Source organism: Ruditapes philippinarum, unplaced genomic scaffold (genome assembly GCF_026571515.1).
Source record: "Ruditapes philippinarum isolate M1 unplaced genomic scaffold, ASM2657151v2 ctg2482_1_1_1_1, whole genome shotgun sequence".
NCBI classification, from domain to species: domain Eukaryota; kingdom Metazoa; phylum Mollusca; class Bivalvia; order Venerida; family Veneridae; genus Ruditapes; species Ruditapes philippinarum.
This window is the reverse complement of record NW_026859951.1, coordinates 135,060-145,842: the sequence shown is the minus strand read 5'-3', so window position 1 is coordinate 145,842 and position 10,783 is coordinate 135,060. Positions and strand designations below refer to the sequence as shown.

General features: G+C 30.6%; 1 protein-coding gene across 1 annotated transcript; it reads left to right on the top strand.

Moving 5' to 3' along the window:
* Positions 1–5,815: 5,815 nt before the first annotated feature.
* On the top strand, positions 5,816–7,995 carry LOC132758389 (serine/threonine-protein kinase rio2-like). The gene is made up of 2 exons (XM_060750062.1): positions 5,816–6,241; positions 6,790–7,995. Exon 2 carries the CDS (start codon positions 7,110–7,112, stop codon positions 7,518–7,520), a length of 411 nt encoding a protein of 136 aa, XP_060606045.1. The 5' UTR covers positions 5,816–6,241; positions 6,790–7,109; the 3' UTR covers positions 7,521–7,995.
* The last annotated feature ends 2,788 nt before the right edge of the window (positions 7,996–10,783 follow it).

The following is a 10,783-nucleotide window of genomic DNA, read 5'->3' as shown; positions in this document are numbered from 1 at the left end:
TGACACAATTGACTGAGACAAAACTGAGGAACGCCACACCAAATCTATAGTTAGGTGATTTAAAGTAAATCACGTTTTGTCCTCTAAAATATTGTCCAACTGAAAATAGGTTATAAAATGGCCACTGCACGCTGATAAAATGTGCTTGTCAAACAGAAAATTAAAAGAAAAAATGATCTGACCAAATGCCTAACAGGTTGAGATCATCCCAACGAAAGTGAAAAAAGGGGTTCAATTTTTTCCGTTTATCAAATACATGTAAATAAAATAATCTATGCAGATAAAAGTAATTCAAATATATGTAAACCAAAGATAGGAATTTATCAAAACCGAGATACTACCATCATTGCATATTATATGAATAATAGCAACAGCGACTATAACAACAAAAGCTATTTATGTCAAATGAAATCAAATTAAACATCCGCAACAGTTTGCTGACAGACACTTGGTATGGACAGGTCTGTAAAAAATGGTTCTTAGACGTTGGGTGGGGGTGAAAGTGTTAACGCTAGCATGACAAACACCGCCTACCGATATACACCTATGTATTAACCAGTTCACTTCCCATGTTTCTTTTTATTAAATGTAAGATAAAATTCAAGTAAATGAAAGTATTCCTACTTATGTCACTAAATCAACTGAACGAGTTTTTATTCAATAGCTGTCAAATCTTTTCGAATTAAAACATTTTTAATATTAAGAATTTGACAAACGAATCAAAAAGACCATATAGTACATTTATACCATTTCTACAAAGTAATTTATCGCATTCTTGCAAAAAGTGAAAATTCGTGTCAGGAACAAAAAAGCTGCCACCTGTCCTAATCAACAAAGTTTTAATACTTAATCATAAAAAATGAAATAATGTAACACACAACATATATTTCAGTTAGGCAGTAAGACGTTACTTAATTGACACTGTACACTGTAGCAATATATTTTATTGACTTCTTGCGGATTAAGCTGTCTGAAAGTTAACAAAAAACTCTTGAGACAAACCTCCAACGTGCTTTTAATATGGCATTCTGTTCTTTTCTTAATGATGTACATAATAAAATATTATTTGAAATAATTTCAATACAGATTTTGTAAAACCAAATTACAGCTTAACTAAACTAAACAACTTGTTGCTTTAATTTAGGCTATCGCTATGATAACTAACATTTAAAATGTCTTAATGCCTTATCAATGGCGGGTTTAGTTGCTTATATTCAGAGTAAGTAGCAGTTATTTATCTAATAAGAATTTTTCACGCTCAATTTTAACAAATGTTTTGTCTAATAAGATCTAGCAGAATAAAAAGGTCAAAGAATAATTATACAAGAAATAATGTGTTATTTTTCATTGACATAATTATTTCAAAACGACTGTCATTAAAAGAATGAAGTACTTTTTAAACATCATTCTTATAAATGATAATACAATACATTCCAAATCGAAACTTTCCTGAAATTCAAAATAATGAGACCCTACAATAAATTCAATATATCATGCAAAACTACATTTGAAACAAACACACATATTGCCGATATCTACATATGTACGCTTCTGGCATTGTAATGTAAAACAGCTGTCAAAGATTAAAACAAATAAACAAATAAATCGGCCTTTATGCGAATAGGTGTTTAAAGTGTTTAAGAGTTCAAAAACATTTCAATCAATTTTCGAGAAAAATGTTCTAAATACCCACATTTTGACTTTAATCAGAAAAGTATGAGACAGTTTAAACATGTTAACAGCTGCTTTGGATTATAAATAGAGCGTTCTGGGGTTTTTTTCCTGAGTTTCAGACAAGTTAGAAATCATTGTAAAACAAAAATGATTTAACGAACATACGAGATAACGTCAGACACGTTTCTGTCAAAGGTTAGTCTTTTAGGCTAAGGAAAGTATTAAAAATATAAATTCAAATCCTAAAGGTTTAAATAAAGAGTGTAAATGCATAAGATATATTAATGTGATAGCAATATCAATGAAAAACATAAAAAGTATATATTTAACTTCATTCTTTTTTTTTCAATAATCAAGCAATTTATCACTATAAGGTATATTAAGACATATTTAAACATAAATGAGAAAAGTTCTAACAAGTTTAATATCAGCGATATATCACTCTTATCACAAGCAGAATCAGATAGCGTTTACTCTGGAAAAAAAAGAGATCAATTAACAGGTTTGCAATAAGATGTGGAGTCATCACTTTCTAGTGTTAAAATAAATTTAATTAGCTAGCCATCACAATCTTATGTTTATCAATATCTCATCTGCATACCTAATTGTTTTGTTGAAATTATTTATATATTGACTGTTATCTTGTATTGAATAAATAGATAAAATTCAAGTTTTTTTCCATCAATACAGGATTTATTTTCATTGAGTGATATGAAAATAAATATTATATGAGTGGTATGAGTTACAACTGAAATATGATAATTTTCATACTTTTAATTTATATAAAAAATTGAATTATCTGTTTAAAGTATACTTTCTTTTTCTTTTTGACCTTACGATTCGAAAGACTTATCCTTCATAATATTTCATACTGGCTGAAATAACTAAAAAAGTAGTCCGACAAGAGACCCCGTGGAAATCAATGGATACAAATTTTAAGGCAAATTCAGATGTAGTCATTGTTTATTTTAATGAGAGATTATGTTAAAAAGATTATTACATATGTTGTACATTTTATGATACGCGTAATGCAAATAATTGTCTCGAATTTTGTTTGGAATACGATGCATAATATACCGTGAAGAACCTGACAAGCACAAATATCAATGCATTTCTAAATTATAGACGGTTACTTATAGATGTATGTGCACTGCATTTTGTTCTTTAAGCAAACTTTCTCTATTTAAATGCCATTACTATGAAAAAATACATAGCTTGTTAAGCCGTCATTAGAATTTAATTTAAATGTTAAAAGTAAACAGTAAAGTAGCATTAATTTCTGTATGATTTACAGTTAATCCTAACTTTTATAGGTAATAATATTCTGCCTGTTATTGATCACTTGTGACAATATCAAATTTTGTATGATAGTTTTTTCTTCAATATTGCCTATTAACTGCTCAGTTCAACGAATTAACTTATTGTCCTTTTTGATAATTGTTATATTTGGTTCTAGCTATTTGTATGCTTTATTAATTGATTTAGTACATATATTTAGGATGATATTACTATATACAATACATAAAGTCATAAACTTACATACATGTACAATACTTAGTTATATTTACTTTATTACATATAAGTGTCGATCATAAATATACATACAATGCTTCCTCATATAATTACATACACTACTTGATCATATCAGTACATATTAAACAAGTATATTAAATAATTTCATAAATACTTGATTAGAGAATTGCACTAGATAACGTGGTTTTACAATTACATTCAAAACTTGATTATAGAATTCTAAACAATAATACATTCCGAATTGCATAAAATACAATACTGCTTTTCATAACTACATAATATACTATTTATACAACTACATACAATACTTGACTGAACTTTTGTAATGAGCTTTGTTTTAAAATCCTTTCTGTTAAATGCATGAATAACATTTTACGCGATTGTATAATCACATTGACAAAATGACAAAGCCTAAGAGAAAAAAATCCTTTTTAATGAGTTTGAACAGTTACCAGCTGCGACACATTTACTGTAAAAATACTCTAAACAACTTGGGCTTAATGAACACATATCACCATTAAATCATTAAAGCAAAACTAATGAAACACATACGAATCAGAAGTTGAAAAATTGTGACATTCACTTATTTTGGTGGCGTGTGCTTTGATTAGGTATGATAACTGGACAGGTTGTACCTATTCTTATAAAATACCGATTATTTGGTAATTTTCGGTAACAGTTTTTGTGGCTTTTGTTTGTTTGGATTTTACGGCACACCAACACAATCCAGGTCATATAGCGCCAAAAATGGAAAGATGAGTTTGGCTAATCTCGGGTGGCACGATCCCAAAGAAACAAAGGGGTCAAAACCACCAAACCTGCTAGAGCTAAGAGGTGCACATTCTGTAGTAATTCGAACCGATTTGAGTCCCCTCTTACCATCACGCAGCTGCAATTCTTATGTCTAAACCCTAAAAGGCAATTCCTTAGCCACAAAGGGGAATTTGGTGATACAGCACCATCCAAATGTACTACTATAATGTTGTCGAAAAACTATTGTTACACTTTTTACATAACCTTACGAAACTAAATATCACGCGTTTGTCAACAACAATATTCAAAGTAAATATAAATATATCATCAGCTTAAGGCGCATGCTACAATTAAATGAAGACACATAAGCAAAATGAAAACTATATAATAGCATGTATTTGAACTTAGCATGATGCAAAGTATGCTTACCATAATATTTAGGGGAAAAGGAATTTGTGGTCACCGACCTACTTTTCTGTTCTAATTCAAGGACAAAGCAAGGCTTTATTTTTTTTCTATTGTGCATGAAGCTGAATTTATTGACATGTGCGTGTGCAAAATTTGAAGATTTAGTTAAGATGAGTGTGTTGTTTTATTTTTCTTTTCTTGGTATAATGACCAAATGATAAATACGAAACCAATAGTTAAATAAGGTTTGGCATACTTATAATGTTATCTGCCCTTGAAATATTTTATATTACTTAAAATTAATAAATTGTAAGGCCAGATAACTCGAAAACAAGAGCGGTGACCCAAGACCTTCGCTTCAAACATTTCTGCTTATATATTTTATGACATTGCAAAGTTAAGATGAATTTTGTTACACAGTTTTTATTCTGCAGATATGACGATATGTAATTGCATCATATGAAAAAAATATATAAAACATATTAAATTCAAATTGGTCTTTTATTATTTGAAACGTTTTCAGATCAATTTTAAAATCAACAACTTAAAACAAATTGACGATTATAGTACATGTATTCAAATGTCAAGTTACTGGAAAATAGAAATTTATTAAGTTTGTTATTGGAAAACAGTTTTCAACGAATAAATCAAATATTATAATAAAATAACAATACATTTAAACCAAATAGTTAACGTAATGTTAAATATAAAATAATCAAACTAATTGTAAATAGCATGCATACGTAAACCTACCAAATCGATGTGAAGGCCACTGTCGGCTTGCATTTGTTGACACTTTATGCATAACAGAACAGCCATTTTGATTTTTAAAAATCTATAAACGATCCACCGAAATACAGAATCTTACTTAATATCTCTTATCAACAATGTAAACGTATCCGTCTAAACTTATTTTTATCCAATTTGAAATGAGTACAGGTAGTGTTTTAAAATTTTGATGTTTGAAAGAATTTAAATCCCTTTTTAACTCTGAAAAACAACATACTTTTTTCAAACGATATACAAGAATACTACAAGTACTTAAAATTGAGCCTGTAAGTCATAAACAAATACATTTGTTGGTATTTCAAAAACGTGAAACAATGTGAACAGAGAAATATTGAGATGATGTGAATAGTATTTCAATTGAAAAATCGACGAAGTGACCATGGAAACTAGCTTTTATGTAAATATTTAACAGAAATATACATAATTTGCCCATTAGATAAAGGCTCTAGAGGTCATGAGAATTATTGGATTGAAATATTCCGTGACAATATTCCTTCATCTTTTAATTCATTTTAGGATAAACAATTGACATTGAATAATACCACTTTGTTGATTGAACATCTATTCATAGTTAAATGAAAATAAATAAGAAATTTTATATTGTTTAGACAATAGTATCAAAACTTGGATTTACATCTTTGTTCTAACTTCTAGTAAAAACCCGCTTAACGACCACCCCGTTTTCGAGACCACCCCGCTAATGAGAACGATTTTTTAAGACCCAACTTTTTTATTCTTTATTTCATTGGTCGCAAACCCCGATTTTGAGACCACCCCGTTATTCCGTAATACGACCAGTAAATCCAGTCCCGTTTCGTAAATTACGTACATTTTGAAACCCATAAATACGACCGCGGGCACTTTCTCACCTTGATATTGATGTGCATTGTATATTGCTGAAATCCTTTTGACACGTGATGTAAACAACGGTTGTCCTAGTTTTACGACATTTAACGACATCCAATTTATGGCAGAGGTCACGGATCCGGAAATAATCAATAATTGCCGATGATTTCTTAATTTCACACCTTTAATGTTATAATTGTAGGATTAAAATAACAAAATATTGAACAGAAAACTTTCGGTAAGTTTTTTAGAGGTGTTGTCGCTATCATTATCTCATTTCTTTCATAATTTTAAACAAACATAAACGTGATGCAATTATGTTTTTGAAGTTGTTATCGGCGATGAAAACTGTGAAAATAATTAAAGGTTAATTGGTCGGTTTCTTTTGTAGTCAATTGGCGATTTTCACCACTCTTTAATTGAGTAAGTTGTGTCATTCTTTTAACTAGAATATAAAAAATCAGTTTGTTTAAAGACATTCACAATACATTTTGTATCTTTAGTGTAGTTTAAAAAATACATAAAGTCTATTTGAGCTGCACATTGAAATAATGAGTGAGAAACGTAAAGAACTTTGTCTTAAAGAAAAAAATGATTTGATAAATGAAAGTGCAGGCAAAAGCCAAAGGCAACTTGCTGAAAAATATGGAATTGGAAAGACACAGGTAAAATAAATTCTGTGGTCTATGCAAAATGTCTCTCTTAGTGAAATTATGCAAATGTATGAAATATTCCAAACTTGTTTATGACTGTAAACACTAATTATTTTTGTTTTTCTTCTTTCAGGTTCATTCCATTCTCAAGAGAAAAGCAGAATTGATGGACGGATATGAACAAAACATGGCCAGTGACAGAAAACGAATTTGTAAACGGTCACCAGTTGAAGAAATCAACATGATGAAACGCTTAATGTAGATTCTGTGTCTAAAAGTGTATCTGTTCTTGATGCTTTTCAGTGGATAGCTAGTTCAGTTAAGGAAGTGAAAGCTGAAACAGTTACAAAGTGTTTCAATAAAGCAGGAATAATTTCTCCCGTTACTGCTGATAACTGTGATGAAAGTGACGATGATGATGACAATACACCAATAGCAGAATTAGTGGAACTTATGAGAACAGCTGAGAAGAAAATGAACATTGACAGTGCTATGAATGCTATGGAATATATAAACATTGACTCTGATGTGCCAGTGAATGATATTGAGGAGAACTGGGAAATGAACATTATGGAATCAGTTAAAGATAAGGATTCAGATGTGGTCAGTGTATGTGATGATGATAAAAATGATGATGATGATGATGATGATGATGATGAGAACTGTGACTGTGTTCAACCACTCCTGATAAATTCCCATCAGGATGCTCTCAAATGGCTAGACCAGTTAAAACTGTATTGTCTGAGTAAAGACATGAGTGATCTGTCCCAGGATTTGGGGAGAATAGAAGATGAAATGGAAAGACAGTCTGTTAAAATAAGATCTTCAAGTAAGCAGTCAACTCTTGATGCATTTTTTAAGTGAAATATATCTGGAAAATATGAAAGTCTGAAAATCATTTATGTTTCATAAGAACAAAAAGGAAACTGACTTTAATATGTGACACTTGTTATTTGGTCTGAGTCTTTGTCTGAGTCATACAAATATTGATATGTAGAGACTTGTTTTATGCATTTACTTTCGTTACAAAATGACTGTTACATTATGTGCTTATTTTGATAATGTGCTTTTGTTATGAAATGATTCAATATGATTTGTAATGTCAAATAAAAGTTTCTGTTATAATGTTTAATAATGTTCAAAAATAAAAGAAAATAAAAGTGTATGCATTATGTCTTCTCATTTGAAATAGGTTAACCTAGAAATAAACATGTACAGTACATGTTATCCTTTAATGCATTGCCTGGTTTTCAGTTTGACCAAACTCATTAAAGAGACCAACCCGCTATTAAGACCAGATTTGCAAAGTCCCTTCAGTGGTCTCATTAGCGAGTTTTTACTGTACACAAGTTCAATAAACAAGTGCTGTGCGGCGGTTTATTTATTTATTGCTCTTACTTGTTGTTATATTATTCTTGTCTTTCGCGACCATTGATTCCAATGCTATTATTGTTGAGGACTGAATACCCTGAAGCCGGTGCTTATGCGTGAGATATCTTGCACTTTGAACTGTCTCTAAAAACAGACGTAATAAAGCCGAGTGTGCAAGAGTCAGTTTCTTTAGTATGTTTTCGTTACTCTTGGGATATTCCCCTATTCCAAAATGTTCAAAAGCAAAGGAATACTACAGCACAAAGGAAACAGAACACTGTTATAATTAAATTCTATACATTACATCAGTTAGCTTATGTTAAAATTACGAATACATTCATGAACCTTTTTTTGTTAGTAGGTGTTATCTGTTTAATATACAATGCAAATCTTTATAACTCATTTACTCTATCAAAAGGATTTTAAGATTGAAATGAAACCCTAAAGATATAATTTCTTGATTTCAATTTAGAACATACATCGTTTAAATGGAATATTTAAGATTAACAAAGCACCGTACGAACATTTTCAATTCAAATATTTAATACGACTGATATCATTTTGTATGTGTCACTAACTGTTACAGCTTGTTTAATCTATTTTTCTCAGAGATTAAAGATTGGTTTTCATGTCATTGAAGGTTCATGCCAATTTGTCACATATAAATACCTATTTCTACGTCAAGCGCACCGTTTCTATCAATGAGTTGTAAAAAGGAAATTTGTATAAAAGAAGATATGTTGCCAAATCGATATACAAAATGTAACATTGTAAGCAGCATACTTTATCGAGTGAATTACTATTTGACATTTGGGTGAACCAACTCTATATCAAACAAACTGCTAAAGTCTAATAGCAATATATCACTATATTATGTTCAAAAGCATAGGACACAAAATGAGTTGTTTTAAAATATGGCTATTTGATTGAGCGAGACATACTAATTTAAGTTTTTACTTTTTAGAACCCCTATTGTATTTCTCCGGTTATATACCCCTTTTCTAGGAATATAGGGATCGGGGTCATTCCTTCAGTCCTTCATAATTTACATAAATTATATTAATCTTTCACATTAACATGATCCAGATAATTTCTTTTCTGAATAAAGTATGAAGTTTAAAACATATGGCGATTGTAACATGAGATTACAGATAAATGAACAACAAAATCGAAACTATCACAAATACATGTAGAACGAATAAACATGACAAAAGACAATATTTCTAAAATATCATGTTTCTGTATTCGTAATTATGTAACAAAAATATTGTATGTATACATTTTACAAGACTACTATTGCATGTGTACAGAGATAAAACTTATATGATATCATTAGGTATTCATTCTTTATTACAATTTGGCGTGCATCTGAAAAACAACTGTCCTAATTCCTTACAAATGATTAATGTTTTGCTTCAAAACTGATTAATGTTTTGCTTCAAAACTGACATGAACAGCCATATTGGTTTAAAAGTAATAAAATCATCTGTTCATTGAACCTATACTTACATTGTTACTTGTGATTAGATAGCAGCGCAACGAGAATAAATCATTTATTCTAACGATTTTTACCAAACTTTTTTGGCCTTTTAGAAATGCGAATGAAAGTTATGGAATAATCTGTTCATCAAACCTATAATATTTCTGCTATATCTCATTCGTTAAATGTATTGAGTATATCTGTGCGCTTTTCCCGCAAAAGTTTTGCTTTAGAGAAATTCGAATGAGATTTTGGCATAATGAAACACTTGGCGGTATTTTCTTTAATTGTATAATAAAGCAAAGACTTAGAACAATGAAAGAAATAAACAATAGTCCGGTTTGAGCCGGGTGATGCTCCCCGAATAGGTTTTGGACACAGAAAGTACACCTCTTGTATTTTCAGAGTTATGTCCCTGGAAAAAGTTCAAAGTGCAATAATTCCAAAATTAGCCAAGGCAGTGTTACGGTTCTTTGCACTGCACTTCTAATCAATGTGATCTATCAACCTACAAAGTTTCTTGATGATATATCTTATGATTTCCGAGTTATGTCCCGGACAATTTCAAAAAGTAAAAATAAACAAAGGGCAATAACTCCAGAATTAGGCAAGGCAGAGTTATGATTCTTGTGCACTGCACATCTACCTATTGAGATTTATCTACCTACAAAGTTTCATGTTGATATATCTTATAGTTTTACAGCTATGTCCTGGACAAGATTTTTCTAAAAGGGGAGATTATTCAAAAATGAGGCTTAACAGAGTTATGTTTCTTTTGCACTGCACCTCTACTCAATGAGATCTATCTACTTACAATGTTTCATCTTGATATCTCTTATAGTTTTAGAGTTATGTTCCGGACAAAGTTCAAAGTGTTAAAAATAAACAAAGGGCAATAACTCCAAAATTAGGACAAAAAGAGTTATTGTTTTTATGCACTGCACATCTACCTATTGAGATCTATTCACCTACAAAGTTTCATGTTGATATCTCTTATAGTTTTAGAGTTATGCCCCGGACAATATTTTTCTATAAGGGGAGATAATTCAAAAACCGTTCAAAATAGAGTTATGATTCTTTGACACTGCACTCCCCCTCAATGCCCTCTACCACTGTATGAAGTTTCAACAAATTATCTCCAAGGGTTTTCAAGTTATGCTCCGGACAAGACAACGGACGGACAGACGGAATGACGGACAGACGGACAAGGCGCCGACTATATGCTCCCCCGAAATTTTTCGGGGAGCATAAAAAGGAAGCATCAGGAAATTACACA

Excerpts from the sequence above, each read along its gene's own strand:
- LOC132758389 (XM_060750062.1), top strand. The coding sequence starts at position 7,110 with ATGAGAACAGCTGAGAAGAAAATGAACATTGACAGTGCTATGAATGCT.